The sequence below is a fragment of the Rhinolophus sinicus genome, linkage group LG06, assembly GCF_036562045.2.
Source record: "Rhinolophus sinicus isolate RSC01 linkage group LG06, ASM3656204v1, whole genome shotgun sequence".
Lineage (NCBI taxonomy): Eukaryota > Metazoa > Chordata > Mammalia > Chiroptera > Rhinolophidae > Rhinolophus > Rhinolophus sinicus.
In genome coordinates this window covers 153,189,758-153,210,342 of record NC_133756.1, presented here as the reverse complement: position 1 = coordinate 153,210,342, position 20,585 = coordinate 153,189,758, and the positions used below count along the sequence as shown (strand labels likewise).

At 52.0% G+C, this 20,585-nt stretch overlaps 1 protein-coding gene and 1 long non-coding RNA gene across 2 annotated transcripts in view; one reads left to right on the top strand and one right to left on the bottom strand.

Annotated features, from left to right (window-relative positions):
- The window catches only part of LOC141572267 (uncharacterized), a 59,412-nt gene that overhangs the window by 4,633 nt on the left and 34,194 nt on the right, over positions 1-20,585 (top strand). The window lies entirely within an intron of this gene.
- CREB3L1 (cAMP responsive element binding protein 3 like 1) overlaps positions 4,717-20,585 on the bottom strand; it is a 34,260-nt gene continuing 18,391 nt past the window's right edge. Inside the window, exons 2-12 of the mRNA XM_019743539.2 lie at positions 19,507-19,735; positions 16,349-16,533; positions 13,324-13,402; positions 12,211-12,368; positions 11,381-11,530; positions 11,178-11,236; positions 10,925-10,993; positions 9,034-9,133; positions 8,015-8,141; positions 5,653-5,920; positions 4,717-5,472 (exon numbers count right to left, since the gene is read on the bottom strand). Of these exons, the coding sequence (XP_019599098.2) occupies positions 5,436-5,472; positions 5,653-5,920; positions 8,015-8,141; positions 9,034-9,133; positions 10,925-10,993; positions 11,178-11,236; positions 11,381-11,530; positions 12,211-12,368; positions 13,324-13,402; positions 16,349-16,533; positions 19,507-19,735 (1,461 nt within the window). The 3' untranslated portion in view covers positions 4,717-5,435. The remainder of the gene's footprint in view (positions 5,473-5,652; positions 5,921-8,014; positions 8,142-9,033; positions 9,134-10,924; positions 10,994-11,177; positions 11,237-11,380; positions 11,531-12,210; positions 12,369-13,323; positions 13,403-16,348; positions 16,534-19,506; positions 19,736-20,585) is intronic.

Genomic DNA, 20,585 nt, shown 5'->3' with positions numbered 1-20,585 from the left:
AGCTCTGGAGCCAAACCAACCTGTGTTCCAATACCAACTTTATCACCACTTGCTGCATGACCTTGGTCAAGTCATTTCCCCTCTCTGAACCCCACTTTCTTCATCTGTAAAAATACTCACACTTTAAGATTATTTTGATTCCTAATTGGGACATGTAAAATTCTCAGTCCAGTGCCTGGCATACAGTAATTAGTCAATAGTGGGAGTGTAAAGGGCAAGATTTCAAGTCCTTTGAATCAGGAGCTAGTTCTTGTTTGTGCTATAATGCTAGAAATGTGCTATGCAACCCCATAAATATTTGTTGAATGAATGAATGAATGGCAAGGGGTCACACCAGACATCAATTTTGTTTCTTATTCCTCCGAATGACTATTTCAAACTTTCCCCTTTCCCCCAATTCAGCTCCTATGCCAACCCTCCCCATTGCCCCATCTTCAAACTTCACAGCCCTAGGGGGCTCCCTCAGTTTCCTGTCTCCCCATATTCTTCACTCACAGAATGCCTTCCCTTTCTCTCCAGGCTTCTCAGGTCCAAGGTAGACCTCTCCACCCCCTCTCTGAATCACTTCCTCACTCCCCACCCCCATCACTTATTTTCCCTCTGTGTCGGCTCTTTATCGTCTAAGAATAACCAGTTGACTCTCTCCCATCTAAAAGAACACACCCAAACTGTCCTTGATCTTACCTACGTCCCCTTTAGTCACCACCCTCTGTTTCTACACAGCCGAGCTCTCTGAAAGAGCTCATGTACAGCCCTTCCCCCCATCTACCCCATCTTCACATCAGTCCCTTCTGTTCTCACTTCCACCCAGGTCGTCTCACTTCTGCCCTAGACACGGCTCTAACCAAGGTCACTGGTGACCTCCTATCTTCTTCTCATCTTTCCCAAACTCTCAGATGGTATCCGACTCCTGAGCATGGCTCCTGGGAGCTCTCTCCTCCATCGGTTTCTGGGAACACTCATCTCTCCTGGTTTTTCCTCCCCGATCATTCCTTCTCAGCCTTCTCGTTCAGGCCGCTTCCTCTACTGTCTCTTAATGTCCATCTTCCCTGCAGTTCTTCCCTCAGTTCTCTTCCCTTTATGCAGACCCAAACCTTTAACATACCACCTGGATGCTGACAATTTCCTAATCTCCACCTGGGTTCACTTTTTCTCAAGCCCTAGACTGACTTGTTTATGTGAACATTCTACAGGCAACGCAAATGACAGATATGCTGAAATGAATCCTCTTTCTCTCCAAACCTGCTCTGCCTCCTGCATTCCCTGTCTTGGTAAATGGACACATCATCCATCCAGGCCTTCGTCATACACCTACATGTCGTCCCCGGCTCCTCCCTCTCTCTTGCACAAATTTGATGTCAAAGTCTGTTGATAATTTCCTCTGTCTCCAGGATCTGGCTTATCTTCACTATGCCCCCTGCAGAGCCCCAGGACAGGCAAATCTGATTATCTCACTCTCTAGGTTAAAAGTATTCAGTAGCTCCCCATCACCTTCGGGAGAAAGTGTTCTTTCTTTAGATCCCTGGAAGGGCCATACTTTTCATCAGGGCCAGGACTAGGGTGAGGCAAGCTGGGTGCCATGGGCAGTGAGGTCCCCAACAAGTGGTCAAGATGTGGCTGTGGGAGAAAGGGGGGTAGACGAGGCCTGATGGCCAATTCTGAGGTTCCATAATAGTATCTTGTCTTGTCCAGCTTTCCCCCACGTGGGCAGCTGGTGTAGGCACCATCTCCCCACCGTAGCCCTCCTTCTCAGTATGAAAGTATCGTGCTTACATGTTCAAGTCCAAATGCCTTAGCCAGGCATTCGAGGCCCTTCAGGATGTGGCCCTGATCACCAGCCAGCCTCAGCTCTCAGCATCCTTGGCCTCTACCTTTCAGCTATTCTAAACTATTAGAATTTCCTGGAAGTTTTCCTGCCTTCTCCCATCTTGGAGGCCTTTGCCCAGGCAATTCCCTCTTTCTGGAATTCCCCTTTTCTCTCTCCTGTCTACTTCCAAAGGTTTTGACATCACCTCTTCCAGGAAGCCCTTGCTGCTCAAGTCTGGGTGACGCACCGTCCTCTGTGCTGTGAGTGCACCCTTGCCTGCCCCTTGGTACACTATGGATTTTTTAAAAATAAATTTTATTGGGGACCATTGGGGGACAGTGTGTTCTCCAGGGCCCATCAGCTCCAATTCGTTGTCCTTCAATCTAGTTGTGGAGGGCGCAGCTCAGCTCCAAGTCCAGTCACCATTTTCAATCTTTAGTTGCAGGGGGCACAGCTCATCATCCCATGCGGGAATTGAACTGGCAGCCTTGGTGTTAAGAGCTCGCACTCTAACCAACTGAGCCATCCGGCTGCCCCTAGGATTTTATTGGGGAACAGTGTGTACTTCCAGGACTTTTTTCCAAGTCAAGTTGTTGTCCTTTCAGTCTTAGTTGTGGAGGGCGCAGCTCAGCTCCAGGTCCAGTTGCCGTTGCTAGTTGCAGGGGCGCTGCCCACTATCCCTTGGGAGACTGGAGGAATCGAACCAGCAACCTTGTGGTTGAGAGCCCGCGCTCCAACCAACTGAGCCATCCGAGAGCTCAGCGGCAGCTCAGCTCAAGGTGCCATGTTCAATCTTAGTTGCAGGGGGCAGAACCCACCATCCCTTGTGGGACTCGAGGAGTTGAACCAGCAACCTTGTGATTGAGAGCCCACTGGCCCATGTGGGAATTGAACCAGCAGCCTTCGGAGTTAGGAGCATGGAGCTCCAATAGCCTGAGCCACGGGGCCGGCCCAAAGCAGTTCTTTATTCTAGTTGTGGAGGGCTCATCTCCTTGGCCCACGTGGGAATCGAACAGCAACCCTGCTGTTCAGAGCTTGCGCTCTAACCAACTGAGCCATCCAGCCGCCCCCATTGTATGGATATTGCTTCTAAGTGCACAGCTAATCTTTCTCGAGTCACTATGTGTTGGGCCCTGTTCTAAGCACCTTCTATAATTTACGTCATTGAATCCCCACAACAGCCTTCTGCATTGGATGTTAGTTGTATCCTGGTTTTACAAAGGGAGAAATGGATACTCAGAGAGATTCAGGTTACGTAGTGTCTTAGTTTCCTATGCTACATAACAAATTACCACAAACATGGCAGCTTAAAACAACCTACATATAATCTCAGTTTCCATGGTTCAGAATCTGGGCAAGGCTCAGGCTCTCACCGGGCTGCAGTCCAGGTGTTGACTGGGCTGAGGTCTCATCTGGAGCGGGGGTCCTCTTTCAAGCTTGTTCCAGTGTTGCCAGAATTCAGTGCCTCGTCCATCACTGGAGCACTTAGGCCCTCAGCTCCTGGAGGCGGCCCCTCTCCATGCAGTTTGCAACATGGCTCTTTGCTTCTTCAAGGCCAGCAGGAGACACTCTCTTCAGGAATAGCCCAGTCCCTCTTTTAAAGGCTTTTGCCTGATTAAGTCAGGCCCTCCCAGAATAAGCTCCCTTTTGAATAATTCAAAATCAACTGACTGGGGACCCTTAATTACATCTGCAAAATCTCTTTACTTTTGCCATAAAAGTTCATCTAATCATGGGAATAACATCCCCTCATATTCATAGGTCCCCTCCATATTCTAGGGGAGGGGATTAAACAGGGCACCTACCGAGGGCTGACAATTAAGTTTGCAAACCTGTTGCAATGATGTTGCTGACCTTTTTTGACATCAGAGGGATTATTCATTATGAATTTGTATCACCTGGACAGTTAACCAAGTTTACTATTTAGAAGTGCTGAAAAGGCTGCATGAAAAAGTTAGACGACCTGAACTTTTCACCAACAATTCATGGCTCTTGCGTCACGACAACGCACCAGCTCACACGGCACTGTCTGTGAGGGAGTTTTTAGCTAGAAAACAAATAAGTGTATGGAACACCCCCCACCCCTACTCACCTGATCTGGCCCCCAATGACTTCTAGCTTTACCCAAAGATAAGGGAAATATTGAAAGGAAGACATTTTGATAACATTCAGGACATCAAGGGTAATACGATGACAGCTCTGATGGCCATTCTAGAAAAAGAGTTCCAAAATTGCTTTGAAAAGGTGGACTAGGCACTGGCATTGCTGTGTAGCTTCCCAAGGAGAGTGCTTCGAAGGTGACCATAGTGATATTCAGCAATGAGGTGTGTAGCACTTTTTATAGGATGGGTTCGCAAATTTAATTGTCAGACCGCGTACGCCAGGGTCAGGAACCTTGGAGGCCATATTAGAATCGTGCCTACCACACACAGCAAGCAAGGGACAGCTCCAGAAGGCAAACACAGCTCTTCTTACTCGGAAGTCTGTGCCTTTAATCCAGTTCAGGCAAAGAATACCACAACAAGAAACTGGCAGGTCTTAGGAGGACCCACTTGGGTACTGCGTGTAAAGTACCTAGCACAGCACCTGTCCCACAGTAGGTACTCAGTACTTGCAGTTCCCATCCCTGAAGGCCAACTTGGTGGCTTATATGCCTCTCTGCTTCCATACTCAGCAACGGGAGGTACCTGGAGAAGCCTTGGGGTGGGGCAATTGCAGCAGAATTCTTTGACCATCTCGTTTGAATTCTGTGTCTGGCTGGAAGAGGGAACCCAATAAAAATGCCTTCCCATACCCCCACCCCCCGTCACCCCCTATCAAAATATAAAATAAACTTACCTTTTCACTCCCTCATCCCTCAGTTCTACCTACCCCTCCTCCCCCAATGAAGAAAGGGACAAAGTCAGGAATTGATGCTGCATCTTTTTTTTTTTTTAATTTTGCCTTCTTAAAGCATATGCTGAGCTGAAGGATGAAGCAGTCTGGCAATTAAAAAGGCCCAGCGGCTTGGGCAGCAGCAGGGGGAGGCCAGGTGAGGGGAGAACTCTCTTTCCCTGGCTGGGGAACAGCAAAGCCCGCACTAACTTCATAAAATATAAAACAAGGGAGGGGTGAAGGTAGGAGGGAGACTTGTAAAATACAATATCTTAGGGGATTGGCAATAATAAAAAATAAGGTTCATTATTTACAAACAATTTCTGTTCTTGGTCTCTGTACAGTGGGTGGGGGTGAGGGGTGTGTGTGTGTGTGTGTGTGTGTGTGTGTGTGTGTGCATGTTGACGTGTGTGTTTGTGTGTGTGTGGGGGCCAGGGAGGCAGTGGTCGTGATGGTCATTATGAGAAAGGAGGGGGGCAGCCCAGTAAGTGGTTTATCTGAGAAGGACGGATGGTTGTGGGAGGGAGGGGGGAGAATGGAGTGGTTGGCCCAAGGGAATAGTCCAAACGTGAGCGGGTAGAAAAGGAGAGGCCCCAGTCAAGATCTGGGGTAAAGGGGGCTGGGGAGACGTGGAACCCTTTCTCTGGGATGGGACCCCAGGGGACAGGGGTACAAGCTGGATCCGGGTTAGTGAGCAAGACAACCCCTCTTCTGGGTGCCAGGGGGTACGTCCTGTGTCCTGGGTCTTGACAGCCTAGGAGAGCTTGATGGTGGTGTTTGGGCCCAGATCCCTGGAGAGAGAAGAGAAGTCAGGGGTGATTTGTCCAGTGAGGATGCTCTTATCCCTCTGTAAGCTGGATCTGGATATGGAGGGATGAGGCCTTGGGAGGATGTGGCCGATATGGGACCAGGGGTGGGCAGAGGGCAGGTGGAGCTTGGGACTCCGGGAAGGGAAGGGGCCACCCACTCACCTTTCATGGAACCACTCCTTAGGGTGGGAGAAGTTGGGGCTGGTGCCATTTCCACCGACATCTTTTGGCCAGGCTTCACTCAGGTATTTGGTGGTCTCGTGGGTGCCGTCCAGATGGTCATGCTGCAGGTGGTCCTGGGGTCGCTGCTCCACTGGCCCCCCAGGTTTGATTTCCCAGCCATCTGGGGGCTCCACAGGCAGCAGGGTGCTGTGGCCATCCTCCCAGGACCCTGGCCCCTCATCGTAGAACAGGAGGCTTCGGGAGGGCACTAGAGAGGGAGCTTGGGGTGAGACAAGGTGCCAAGAGGCTCCCTTCCCTTCCTGGCTACATTCATGGTCTAGTAGGTATGGATGTGGGCCCTGGAATCTTACAGGCTTGGATTTGAATTCCAGCTCTAACAATTCCAAGCGGTGTGACCTCAGACAAGTCATGCCTTTGCTTTAAACTTTCTGAGCCTCCGTTTGTTCATCTGTAAAATAGGGATACTAGGACCAACTTCATGTAGATGTAAGGTTTAAATGAGATAATAAGTGATTGATTGTGCACAGTAAGCACCCAGAGAAAGTAGCTCTTCATAAGCAGAGGGTACCGGCCAGAGCATCTGAGAGTTGGGTTCTAAGTCCACTTCTATCACTCACTTTCTGTGAGACCCTGAATAAATTTCTTCCCCATTCTAGGCCCTAGAGTGCTTTACAGGGAAATGGAAGGAAAGAAAATCCATTTGTTGGAGATCTACCATGTGCCAGCATTGTGCAAAGCCCTTTGACCTGTATCAAATCATTGACATCTCACAAAAACTCAGGAACTTGATGTTTTTAGCCCCATTTCACAGAAGAGGTCATCGAGGTTCCAGGTTATCAGGTACGTTGTCCCACACTAGTTTGAGCTGAAGGTGAGAGGCAATCCCACTAGGATCCATTACCACCCTGCCCGCTCTCAAGCCGTGACCTCTGTGAAAATCTGTGTGAAGTGGGCCCCCTGGGCTTGTGCAATGCACCAGCTCTGTGCACCAGCCTGCTGCCCTGCCCAGACACTGAGCCTGTAACCACTGCATTCACTTGGAATGAGGAGCTCATTCCTTCCCTGGCCGACTCTGACCCTGGCTTCATTCATCAACACAGGCCCCCAACTCGCCCCCCACTCCCAACTTCCATCCCTTCCTCTCCTCAGGCTTCCCCTACCACCAAACGTACACGGGCCCCTCTGGCCTTGGAAAAACATCCATGGCTCTCAAGACCTTGCATTCCCACCGCCCACATCCCTTAGCAACTGTCCTCTTCTTCTCAGGCTGTACATGTCCAGGGAGTGGCTGTCACTCCCCGCCTCCACTTCCTCTTCCCCTAACACTCCCCTTAGCCTGCCGCTTCCTCCCCTCAAGGCCCTACAGGGGAGGAAGTATCCCTCCTACAGTAGCCCTCCTTCTGGAAACTCACTCTCCCCATCTCCTTGCTACCTGACTGCTCATCCATTTCCTCTTCCTCTTCCTGCCCTGCCACATAAGTCGCTCCTGGTAAATGATGAAGCACAGTCAGGAAGTTCCTCTAGAGGGCTCCCTGAAGTATCTTCTGCCTCTGGATATCCATACTATTCTTCGCTGTGCCCTGTACCCGTTCTCCCCATTGCCACCCGTGTGTTGTATCTATGTTGCAAGCACTCATACAGACACCACGTAATTGAGTTTTCACAACAACCATGTTCAGTAAGCGCGGAACTGTAACTCTCATTTCCAGATGAAGAAATTAAAGTGTAGAAAGCTTAAGGCACATGCCCAAAGTCATGCATTTAGCAAGTGGCAGTGGCAGGTATGACTGACTCTGAAGGGCCATGCTCTTCACCGCTGTATCTTGCAATCCGCCGTGGGATGCTAAATATCTGAGTCCATACCACCACGACCCTTCTGCTCCCCATGGTAGACATTACTAATAGACTATGGCACTCCTTACTGTTCGTCCTGGGTGGTGTCTCAGAATCCTTAACACAGTGTTTCAGGCAGCCACCACCATCTTATTGGAAATGGCCCTGGAGCTGAAGCTCATTTGCTGTCCCAGTCACAACATACTGATGGTGCTTAGCAGAGGCTCCATAACCACGGGCACCCTAATACATGGGGGTTAGGGTGGGAACGTTCCTATTATCCCCTAAACCACCCTTAGGTGGGCTGGGAATCCGGGGGTCTGCATTGTAGTCTCAACTCCAAAGTGAACATTGAACAAATCATAGACTCTTTTTGGGCCTCAGTTTCCCTATCTGCAAAATGAGGAGGTAGAATGAGACGATGAAGCCCAAAACTTGGCTCCTCCTGTGTCTGGCTTCTGTCCAGAAGTTGGAGCTGGGGGAGGGCAGCCTGGCTCAGGGTACTCACTCTGACTGGCTGTGTAGACGCTGTCAGTGGCCGTGGGGTCTTCCTTCACAGTCTGCGAGCCGGAGGAGAACTCAGGAAGGCAGGGCACGAGGGAGCCCAGCACCAGAACAAAGCACAAGGCTGCCACCTGGTAGTGGAGAGAGAGTGGTGGTCAGAGCCGGGGCAGGGAGGGGCTACAACCCTGGCCACCCCCAATCGTCCCCCTCCAAAACCAATAGGTGCAAGAGGCTCAGTATTTTTCCAAGAAAGCAGCTCCCAGAGTCAACTACCCCCTCTCTGGAGAAGGTGGAGGAGGCTGCTCAGGCCTTCTCAGCCCATTGTAGGGGGCCAACACGGGCATTGCAGGAAAAAAAAGGAAAGCGGCTAATGCAGGTATCACCTATAGGGTGGAGGAATCAGGAAAGGCAGAAAGGGGTAGGTAGAGGTGAGGATTGGGGCTGGGACAGGGAGGAGGACACAGCATCACACCAGATTCCCTGCAGGAGGGGCTAAGAGTCACAAAGCCCAAACTAAATAACCCCTGACGACATCCTGGCTCTGCTACCTGACAACAAGAAGATCTCAGAGGGTGCGGAGAGTGTACACGCTATACATTTCCAGGAGGGGCTGGAAGAGGGACGAACGGGCATTCTCTTCCTCACCATTCATTCCAGAAACACCCAAGCATACTTCCCTGTGTCTCCCCAAGTCCTCCACTCCACAGGGTATGGAAGATGTCTCCTCAAGGGACTTGCCCTGCCATTCCCTAGCCAGGTTCGCATGAGTCACTACACAGCCACACTGTGTTAGAATTGGTCAGGGAAGATCATGTTCTAGAAGGTTCCATGGGCTTGGTGAAAGAGGCTGGAGTGTGCTGGAGCCAGCCAACCAGGCACTAGGATGATGTGCCCAGTGATGTTGCCCAGAGTATTGCTAATCCTTCAAAGCTCCTCCCCTAACCCCCCCACCCCCATCCCCAGAAAGCTAGCCTGAGGAAGACGTGTCCTCCCGTGGCCCTGTGGCAAGGTAGCAGCACCTACCATGAGGCAGGTCCCAGTCTGGGTGGAGGCCATCTTGTAAGGTCTGGAGATCTTGTTGGTGACCAGAGCCTGGAGTTTCTGCAGCTGCTGGAGCAGGGTCCTGAGGAGGGCACAGCGGTCACCCGGCAGGCTCTGACCTAGCAGGCATCTCTGCCTCCTGGAGCTCTCTGGTGGAGCATCTGGGCTGGCTCCAGACTTGGCTTCCACACCAGGTGCCCATTTCCGTCAAGACAGAAAAGGTCACCTCCTGCTTGGTTCCTCTGTGGTGTGGCTCGGGCACCTGGGTCCTGCCTCATGGTGAATAGCTGGGCCATCCTATGGGAGCTCAGGGGTGAGCTCCTGGCCAACGTGGGGTTTGGAGGAGGGCCTGTCCACCTGGGCTGAGGTCACCTTCTTTTTCTTACCCTACATCAGCCACAGCTTAATGGACCTTCCCTCTTTTGCACCCCGCAACACCCTGAGCTAATAAGAAGGAAATGTCTGGCAGCTGTCTGGTACATCGTGAGTGTCCAGTAGCTATCATTTTTGTTAATTTTATTGCCGTTTTTGCATTTATCACAGCACCTGTCACACTTTGGTTATTTATGGATTTCCATGTCAGTCTCCTCAGCTAACTGTGGGCCCCCTGCCGGTAAGGACTGGGTCCCACACAGCGTGGAATCCTGCCGGTACACACAGAGGGTGTTCATCCCACGCTTGGCGGACAAACGGTTAAGGATCTCCTCCACTCAGCCTGGCGGTGGGGGTGCAGTTCCCACAATGTACAGCAGGTGGCGAAATAGGAATCTGGGCCAAAGGTAGATGGGTGAGGGTTCCCACTCCCCTTCCCTGAATGGGGGGCATTCTCCAGGCCAATCAGGGGAGGAGCTGGATCCCGCTGGAGAAGCTGGGGGAGAAGGAAGGAAAGAAGGAAAAAGCCTTCTGTTGAGCACCTGCTACATGCCATCTGTTGTCTACGTTATTTTAATTATCCCAGCAAATAATTATTAAAGACCTTTGGCTGGGCACTATGAAGAAGTCAGAATAACAACAATAACAAAGAAAAAAGAAAAACTATCATAACATGAACGGAGCGTTCTTAAATGCCAGCCACAGAGCTGGGCCCTTTAGTTGCACTGTCTCATTGAGTCTTTCCATGAATCCTGTGACACGGTGCTTCTATCATCTCTACTTAGATAAAGAAACCGGGACACAGAGAGGTTTAACAGTTTTCCCAGAATCACTAAAATGGCAGAGTGGGATATGAATCCAGAGCTGTGACTTGACATAGCTACCTCTTACCAGGCACTGTGCCGGCTCTGCACTAATGTTTTTCACACTTAACCATAGATGAGAGTCCCCCAAGGATCTTGTTGAAATGCAGATTCTAATTCAGTAAGTCTGGGAAGAGTCCTGAGGTCCTGCATTTCTAACTAGCTCCCAGGTAATGCTGATGCTGTTTGTCGGAGAAACTGGCTTTGAGTGGCAAACATCTACACCTGTGGTTCTAACGTTAGGGTGCGTCAGAGTGACCCGGAGGGCTGATTCACACAGATTGCTGAAACCTCTCCCTGGAGTTCCTGGTTCACTAGCCTTGGCAGGCCTGAAAGTAAGCATTTCTAACACGTTCCCAAGGGATGCTGCTGCTGCTGGTCTAAGGACCACACTTTGAAAACTACTGCTCTATACCTTCTCATGTAAGCATCTCACACGCCCTGGAGGTATCTAGAGCTCTGTACAGATAAAGAAGGATGGGCAGCTGGAGGCCCCAGGCTGCAGGGTCCGTTTCTGGGGTTCCTGTCTTCCTGAACTCAGTTGCCTCTTCTCTCTCCTGCCTCCCAGAGCTATGCCAGAGCCAGGCATTGGGTACAGAAGGCAGGGGGCAGGGCGGGAGGCAGGTGGCACCACCCACCTGTTGGCATTCTCCAGGGTCTCTACCTTCTTCCACAGTTCGTTGTTCTCTGATGTAAATGTCTCCACCCTGCAGGGGCCAAGTAGTCACAGGCTCAGGGGCAGCCCCCAGACTCACGGCTGCCCCCTCAGCCCTGCCCACCATCATCCCATCCCCTGTCCTCCTGCCCCTTGCGCCCTGTGAGACAGACTAGGGAGAGCAGGGCAGGCTGGGGAGTAGGGCCCAGGCCCCCCACCGCACCCAGGACACTTACTTCTTTTCTAGACACTCCACGTATTCCTTCTTCTTACGGCGGCTCTCCTGGGCTGAGATCTAGAGGGGGAAGACCCCAAAAAAGGGGTTACCATGGCCTCGTATCCACCTCCTGCCCCCCAATTTAAAGGATGGCATTGTCAAAGGAGCAGAGGCCCCCATGCACCAAGGAGGCCTCAGGGCAGGGTCTGGGTCCTGCTTTACCTTGTTCTTGATTTTTCTCCGGACCCTCTTCAAGGCCTTCTCCTCGGCTTTGGTGAGGGGGAGTTTCGTGGGGATGGGGTAGCCCTCTGCTATCAGGGTGCGCTTCTCCTCCTCGGTCAGGAGCAGTGGCCCTGACGTCCCCTGTAATTTCTGTGGGAAACAGGACATGTAACCATGTCTGGTTACAAACCAGACAGCCCTTGGTTCAACTTCAAGCTCTGCCATTTACTCTTTGTATGACCCGGGCAAAGCACTCAACTCTCTGAGCCTCAGCTTCCTCATCTGAAAAAGGGACAGATCTGAATTAAACTCCGTAACATGAACCAAGTGCTTAGGACAGTGCCGGGATGCCAGCATGTTAGGCACTCAGTACACATTGATCCCATCCTGGAATCCATCACCTGAAAGCCCACTTCTCCAGGACCCCCTAAACAGTACGCCCCTCATCTCCCTACAGTCTTGACTTGGAAGACTCCACACCCATCCCAGGGCTCAGGGCCTAGCTCCATGTTTCCTGGGGGACTCTGGGCCTCTTGAGCACTGCTCCCCAAACAGTGCTTCTTGGAGAGAGCCTGGGCCATCATCCCGGAGGTCAGGAACGTCAAGTTTTAGTCCTGGCTCTGCAACAACGTGGGTTCAGCAGGCCTCTTGAACCTCTCTACTTGTTTCCTATTCACCACAAGGCAGCATTGAAAGGTCCTCACTCCCAACTGCCAGGCAGGCATCTCTCTGAATTCTGATGCGGGTGGCAATCCAGACTCTTCCCCACTGGTGGTGTGTCAGGGTGGATTTACTCAATTCTTTGCCCCAGACCACCCCCAGCTGCTTACGTGAGGGGCGGTGAGGAGGGGGGAGGTGGAGATGGCTGTAGAGGAGCGGGCCATCGGCCGGACAGGGCTCGAAGGAGGCAGAGATCGAGGACTCTGGGAGCCGTCGCTGTCGCTGCCATGGCTGCTGGGGGGCGTCGGAGGCATTTGCACCAGGTCCTCTGGGGAGAGCAGAGGAAGCCAGGTTAGCAGAGTTGCACCGCAGCTGTGCTGGGACCTCAGAGTTCAGCAGAGCATGGCTCTAAGCCAGCCTGATGTGCTCAAGACTGCTGGGGCTTGAGCGGCTGTAAGAGCAGAGGGCCCTCTGCGGCATCAGAAAGATGGGAGCACACAGCCCAGAAGCTGATTCCTGGGTTCTACCTCATGGCTCCTTTAAGCCGGGTCCTTGGTGTGGATATCACAGAGGCTGGGTCCTTGGAGTCCCTCCCCCATCTCTGACTTTACGAGCCTCCAGCTTGGCAATCCCCGGAAGTGCCTGGAGTCTGCCCACAGCCAGACCCATGGGGATCGGGCTGTGGGGTGAGCAGCAGCCTGTCCCTTCCTTCCTGCCACCTCAAAATGTCCAGCCATAACTACCCCAGAATTTCCATTTCCAGCTTTAGGGTAACAAGACGCAGGCACCGGGCTTTCCACAGAACAGCCAGGAGCACTGTTCTCCCCAGCACCCCACTCCACGCTGCCCCTCTGTGGCCATAGCCCCAGGAAGACTGATGTTCTGCAAACGGTCAGGAAGAGGCCTGGGCAGAAAGCAAGAGAACCAAGAGTCTCGCTGAAGGGAGAGCTCCCAGGGTAGGAAAGAATGCCCAGATTTATGGATGGATGGATGGATGGATGGATGGATGGATGGATGGATGGATGGCAAAAGAGTGGGCTTCAGTTAGTGAATTATGGGAGGGGGATTAGCAAAGAGGGTGAGAGGCTGTTGATAATAGTGATGACAGTCAGAGATTGGGTAAGAAGGGCACTGGAGGGATGGAAAGTGGGCAAGGCAAGGAGGAGAGGACATTCTGGGAAGATGTGTGGCTGTCAAGAGAGATGGGTAGGCTGGGTCATGGGAGCAGGGATGCTGTCTCCTAATACTGGAGAGGAAAGGAGTCCCTCCCTGGACACACTTACCTGGTGTCACTTTGAGGAACTGGTTCACCTCCTGGGGCTCTGCTTTGATCACTGGCAGCTGAGTCATCTCTCCTGGGGCCTGAGGAAGAGACAGGTCAGCTCCATCAGCTGCCCCAGGGCTGTCACCACCATGTCATCCACCCCACTTCCCTCCATGAGGCTGGTGGTCTATCCTCCACAATTGGGAAGGTGACTGGGCATAGCGCAGAGGGAGCAGAGACAAGTTCTTGTGCTTGGAGAAGCCATGTCAGATCTAAGAGAAGAGCATGGCGGCCAAGTAGTATAGTTCAAGCCTTAAGTTCAGAGAAGGAGGGCTTCTTGTGGCCTCCAAGGCCAGTGCCATTTTCTTGGTGGAGACTGACCCTGTGTTGACTGTGAAGGCCACGGAAGCCTTGGTATACGGGTTGCCATGAGAACGAGAAGTAACATCCAGCATATCATGGCTCTTCAGTGAATGGTAGCAACAGCAGAGATGAAGGAGGCACTAACTGGCTGGGGGCTGAGAAAGCTCCCTGAGCAGTTGAAGTTTGAAGTGAGTCCTGAAGTGTACATAGGAGTATTCCAGATAAAGGATGGGGCAGGCGGTGAGTGAGAGGACAGGCATTCCAGCAGAAGGCAAAGCACCTGCAAAGGCACAGAGGCCAGACAGTGCATGGCTGGTTCTGGAAACTGCAAGTATTCAGGGTGTCCAGAATGTAGGGGTGTGTGTTAGAGGTGGAGTGGTAGCAAACAACACCAGAAGATTGGGGTGGGGGACTAGAATCCAGATAAAGAAGGTTGACACAGGGAGGAGCCCCAATGGGTTTTTCGTTTTTTTTTAATAAAGATTTTATTGGGGAAGAGGAACAGGACATTATTGGGGAACAGTGTGTATGTACTTCCAGGCCTTTTTTCCAAGTCAAGTTGTTGTCCTTTCAGTCTTAGTTGTGGAGGGCACAGCTCAGCTCCAGGTCCAGTTGCTGTTTTCTAGCTGCAGGGGGAGCAGCCCACCATCCCTTGCGGGAGTTGAAACTGGCAACCTTGTGGTTGAGAGGACACATTCCAACCAACTGAGCCATCCAGGAGCTCAGCGGCATCTCAGCTCAAGGTGCCGTGTTCAATTTTAGTTGCAGGGGGCGCTGCCCACCATCCCTTGAGGGACTTGAGGAATCGAACTGGCAACCTTGTGGTTGATAGAGAGCCCAGTGGCCCATGTGGGAATCGAACCGGCAGCCTTCGGAATTAGGAGCATGGAGCTCTAACCGCCTGAGCCACCAGGCTGGCCCCCCAATGGGTTTTAAGTAAGGGACTGACATAATTCAATTTATACTTTAAACAAATATACATTCCTGTTTCTTTCTATTCCAACTTTCTGTCCCAGAAAGGACTGCCAACACACACGTGAGTGGTATTCTCTTTGAGGAAGGCACTGTGGTGTGTGGGTGAGTGCTGGATTCCTGGACTCTCTCCCTTCAGGGTCCAAAGCCAACAGAGAGAGGTCATGAGGTTGTGGATGGGACACGGAATCCCAAATTTAGGCAGATGAGTAAGAATCACAAAAGATTCAAGTTGGTGGGGACCTGGTAGATTCCCAGGTCTGTATCCCAGCTCAGCCCTCAAGTGACAGATGAGGAGACTGTGGTGCAGGAGGGTGATGGCACTTATGTGACTGTTCATACAGCTCATGCCTGACCATGCAGACTCCTGATTCCTGTGCTACTAGGGTGTCGAGACTTCACTGGAGGGAAGTTGTGGGCTTCGGGGTCTGGCAACTGAATCTGCAGTGCATCTCCAGTGTTTCTGACTGTGTGATTTGAGGCAAGTTGCTTAACTCTTTGAGCCTCGGTTTCCTTCTCTGAGGCAAGTGCCCAACCTCTAAGACCCTGCCTGCTGCTGCTATCCCACCTTCCCTTCCAAAGCAGGAAGGGAAGACCTGAGGAGTCGCTGAGCCAGTCTTGGAGATGGGTCACAAAAGCTCCTCCACATATGCAGCCAACCCTTGATCCTTGGGGACAAGGGTAGTGGGGAAGGGAAGGGCTTGGGAGGGGCTGACCCATCTGTTATACGTTCTGGCTGACCCGTGGCTACATTCTGATCAGGTGAGCTGTGTGGCCAGCAGGGGGCAGCGCCAGCCTGGCCCAACTCAGACTGGGGATTTAAGATTACCCTCCTAGACTCAGGGCCAGAAGCTCCTTAGAAGTAGCTCATGCTGCCATTTTATAGAGAAGGAAGCTGAGGAAGAAAGAGGGAATGCAACACGACCAGAGCATAATGAGAGCAGAGCTGGGACCCAGGCAGGGCCTCTCCCAGGGGTCAGGGCTCTGGGCCTCACATTCCCAGAAGGGTCTTCAGACATCAACTTTGGATCTATCGCTTAATGCTGCTATCTATACATTCATGGGGCGCAGAGAGCGGGGGCGGTGGCATGACAGTTTGGGTTAAAAATATTAATCTCAAGAATGTAAACAACTGAAATATAGCACACACGTTATATCCCCATTTTGGTCTTTTTTCTTTTGTAAAATGCTGTCACTTTGAGAAAATTAAGACATCATCCCTTTTGCTGATAGGCCCACAGTCCTCCACCCCAAGTCAGCCCTGCTCATGGGGGCCCTGTCACCTGGTAGCCAGATAAGCAGTGATGAGTCAGGCGTCTGGGGAGCCACTTTGCCGGGGAAGGGCTAGAGGGCACTCTGGCCTTTGGGGCCCACTGTGGCCCGGAGAGGACTGTTTCCATCTCTGGGATTCTGGACCTGGCCCCTGACACCCAGCCCTGCCTGGGTCCCTATAAGCCTTTTTCTGCACACAGTGAGGCCCCCAGCTTATTCTGAGAGTTCTGTGGTTTGTGCACATCCTAGGGTGGTGTACGGGCAGCCCAAGAGGGAGTCAGAGGCCGTGTCTGGGAGGTCCGATCATCAGCCTGAGGGTCACATTGCGCCCTGTTCACAGAACCCTGGGGTGCGTAGGGCTTTTGATGCTTTTTCCCACAAAGACCCACCACCTGTCCTCCCTCCCTCAGCCCCTTACAAACCGTCCCCAGACTCACCTGGTGGGGGATGGGCAGCCTGGACAGGGGGCTGAGTCCCAGCAGCGGGGTGGTGGCCATGGCAGCAGCAGCAGCCATGGCAGAGGAGGCAGCCAGAGGGTCCATGGGCAGCTCTGGGCTCTGCTCCTGCTTCACCATGACGGAGCACAGTTTGTGTCCCAGCACCCATGCTCCATGTTCCACGTCTGGGGGGAGGGAGCAGGACCCAGGCTCAGGGGACTTCCAGAGAAGAGGGCTCACCTCCTCCCCCCCACCCCATCCCCTGGGAGCTGCTCTGGACTGGATTGAGGAGGGATGCTAGGGTATACTGGGAGGCAGGCAGGAAAGGGCAGGGGTGGTGGAAGGGTGGAGGGGTTGGGGCCAGAAGGAGTGGGGGCATCTTTTCATATAGCAGCTTACAAAGTGGGCTTAGACAACAGACCTGGACCCCTCCAGACTGGCTATATGACCTTAGGCAAGTTGCTCAACCTATCTGAAGCCTTAAATTGCTCATCTGTAAAAGAGCCCGAGGAGAAGTAAATGTTCAATGAATGGCAGCTATTGTTAATACAATTACTGTAATTTAGCAAACATTTGCTGAGCACTGTGCTAGGTGCTGGGGAGCTAATGAGAGTCATAAGCAGTTTAGTGCAAGTGGAATGGAAAAAAAAAAGGAAGATGGGGTGAGAGAGGCCAACAGAGGTGGCATGGCCTTGGAGGCTGGGCTCAGAGCTGTGATTTTGTCCTGAAGGTAATAAGGTGGCACTGGAGAGTTTTAAGTATGCTCAGATCTGTAATGTTAAAGATCACTGCCTCCGTGTGGACACGGGACAGGGGGCAGGCCAGATGGAGGCAGGGACCTGCAGAAGTCTATGGAAATCATCCAGCAGAAGATGAGGAAGGATGCACAGGACCTGGTGACTGGGGGCGTTTGGGGGGTGAGGGGTGATGCTCAGGTTTCCCAGGCAGTGTCCACCTCCTGCCCACCTAGTGGCCCTCCTGGCCTCACCTGGGCCACAGGGCTGGCAGACATTGCCCCTTTTGCTGATGGGCCCACAGTCCTCCACCCCGTCAGCCCTGCTCATGGTGGCCCCAGCACCTGGTAGCCAGAGAAGCCGTGGTGAGGCAGGGGTCTAGGGAGCCAGTTTGCCGGGGGAGGGTTAGAGGGGACTCTAGACTTTTGGGTCCACTGTGGGTGGTGATTGGGGTCAGTGGCTGCCTGATACCACCTCAGAGGCCAGGCCCCACCCTGCTAGGAGCCTGAGTGCCCCAGCTCTGGGCCACAGGCTGCCTCTCGGCTCGAGGAACACCCACAATCTTCCCAAATTACAGGGCCAGCCTGCTGGCCTCCGGGAAGCTGCCCCCTGCAAATGGCCCACAAATTACTCTAAAAATAGACTTGGGGTGTCCAAGGAGTTGCTGGGCTGGCCCTGTGGGGGTGGATGGAGAATCTGCCATGGGAAGGAGTCACCCCACACCCTGCCCTTCCCCAGGCTGGGGCCTGAGGCCTCACTGAGGTGACTTCAGAGGCTTGGCTGAGGCCAGGGCATGAAGGGAAGCTGAGACCTCAGCAACCACAAGCCCTAGAGCCATTTAAAACCCCGGTAGGTGTCCCTGCCCTTGGGGTGAGGTTAGGGAGGGGGGTACAAAGGCCTTTCTCTCCCCCTGGGGAATCTCAAAGATCCTCAGAAGCAGCTCACACTTCCTGTGCTGAGAATAGCTCTAAACCCTGAACACATATGAACTGAGGCATTCCTCTCAACAATCCTATAGGGCAGGCACATATTTCCTCCATTTAATACATAAGAATATTAAGAAAATCACTCAAGACCATTGTCCTCTAATGGGAAAGAGGAATAAGAACCACTACAGTATTAATAGGACTTTTATAGGCACAATAAAAATAGCCACTAATTATTGATATATATTATGTGCTGGGTACTTTATGTATATACTTTTTAATCCTGTCTAGAATTCTCAAGACACATGTTCTCTTCATTTTATAATTAAGGAAACAGAAGCCCAGGGAGGTTAAGTAACTTGCCCAGATCACTCTGCAGCTGGTGGAGGCAGCCGGACGCACACCAAAGTCTGTTTGGTTCCAAACCCAGTACCCCTTGCGGCCCCTCAAGGCTGGCAAAAGTGGTGGTGGCAAGGGTGTGAGGGTTAGAATCAGGGGCTTCCTTGCTTCTCAAGTCCCTCCCTGGCATTTTACTGTCTGCGTGACCTAGACGACTCAGTTTTCCTAGAGTCTCATTTTTCTTACCAGTTAAATGAGGGTTATGAGAAAAGTGATTCTGACCTCACCTATGAATTGTGAGAGATACATGAGATAATTAGCATGAAAGCACTTTGTAAACGAGAGTGCTATCGAAATATCTATTGCTATTTCCATTTGTGTAGATGAAGGAACTGAGGCTTATTGAGTCCAAGAGATGTGTCCATGATAACCCAGACAAATACATGGGACCAGGACCGATGGGACCAGAACCGCCTGTATTTGAGGAAATGCCTGAAGGGACCATTTCTAGGTGGGGCACTGTCTGGAGTTCTTGAATGTTGATTACCTGAGAGAAAAGACTCAAAGCGTCCTTTGCTTAAAAGCAGGGGAGATGGGGAGAGAGGGGAGCTTTAGAGAAGTCTCCCTTCAGGAATAAAAGTAGGTGCAGGAGTCTTTCCAAGGTAGCATCTCAGAGGACATCACAGTGTGAGCAGGTGGGAAGGTTCCAGAGTCTTGATAACTTGTCCACATTTATGGTTTATGCCTCTCCCCCCCACACCAAACCCTGTTTCCTCTAAGTCAGTGGCTCTCAGACTCAAGTGTGCTTCAGAATCACCTAGAAGGCTAGGCCATACCCACAGGATTTCTGATCTAGCCGGTCTGGGTGGGGCCTGAGAATTTGCATTTCTAACAAGTTCCCAGGTGATGCAGGTCATGCGGCTAGTCTGGGAACCACCCTTTGCACACCACTGACCGAAGGCAGCAGCAAACTCTTTTGAGAAGTGCCCATATGGGTTTGCTATGAAGGAAAACAAAAAGGAAGGAAGCAGCCCCCCTGACAGATGTTGTGGGTGGCTCCTCTGAGAGCCTCTGGGAGTCTCAGCCTGTAGTGCTCCGCTCTGGTCACTCAAAAACTTACTCCCCTCCTGGGCCTCTGGGCCCTTCCACCCTTTCTTACCTTGGGTGGTGTCCTCCATCTTGATGGGCACAAGAGGGCTCTGAGGCGCCGAGTCACCACTCAGGGAGTAGCTGTGCTCGGCCTGGATGCCTGGTGTGGGGGAGTCCAGTTCCATGTCCAGTAGAGGACTCTTCTCGTCCAGCACGGGGTCATCAAAGAAACTGCTAAACAGGTCGTTGGAGAAGTCCTCCATATTCTCCCCAAAATGGTCCAGGTGCTCAGGGAAGTGCTACGGAAAGAGGCGGGGAGTCAGCTTAGTTTGAGAAGGGGGTGCAGACACTACTGCGGTGGTCCCCCCAGCCCTGCCCTCACCACCACTGTCCCTGCAAGCTCCCCATCACTCTTCCCGCCATCGTTAATACCACCACCAGCACCACCAACCTCGCCACTATACACATCACCAGTACCAACTGTCATTTCTATTATTACCAGCACCACTGTCATCACATGACCTCCACCACCACCTCCACCACCACCTCCACCTCCAGTTTCACCATCATCCTCCTCAAGGATGAGCTCTGGATGGCGTGAAAGGATTCCTGGACCAGGCAACAGGACACGGGGCTCGAGTTCTGGCACTGTGACCTTGGTCACATTATTTAGATTGCCCAAGTCTGTCTCTCAGTCCACTTTACTTCCTTCACAGGAAGACTGAAATTGTGTCTACGCCAGCAAGTTTGCACTCCAAAGCAGTATTAGTGACTTTTGTAGCACCTTTTGCTGCGATGCAAGGTGGTGGGATTACTGAGGCCTCCACTTCCCTTATCAGCTCAGTCTTCACCTGTCCTCATGCCTCTAGCATCTCCCTTTTTCAAGCCATTCTTTATCCCAAGAGGTTAGGCTCTGGCACCATATTCCTTGGGTTGAAATCCTGGCTTCCATGCTTCTAGCTATGACTCAGTGCCGTTCAAACTGTGAGTGGTGACTCATTAATGGGTTGTGAAATCAATTTAGTAGGTCATGACCAGAATTTAAGAAAAAATAAAGCAGAACAAAACAGAGTAGAAAATATGAGAGTGCATGGCACTCAGAAAAGTTGAATACCTGGTGTAATTTTTAAATCTCTATTATGTGTCTGT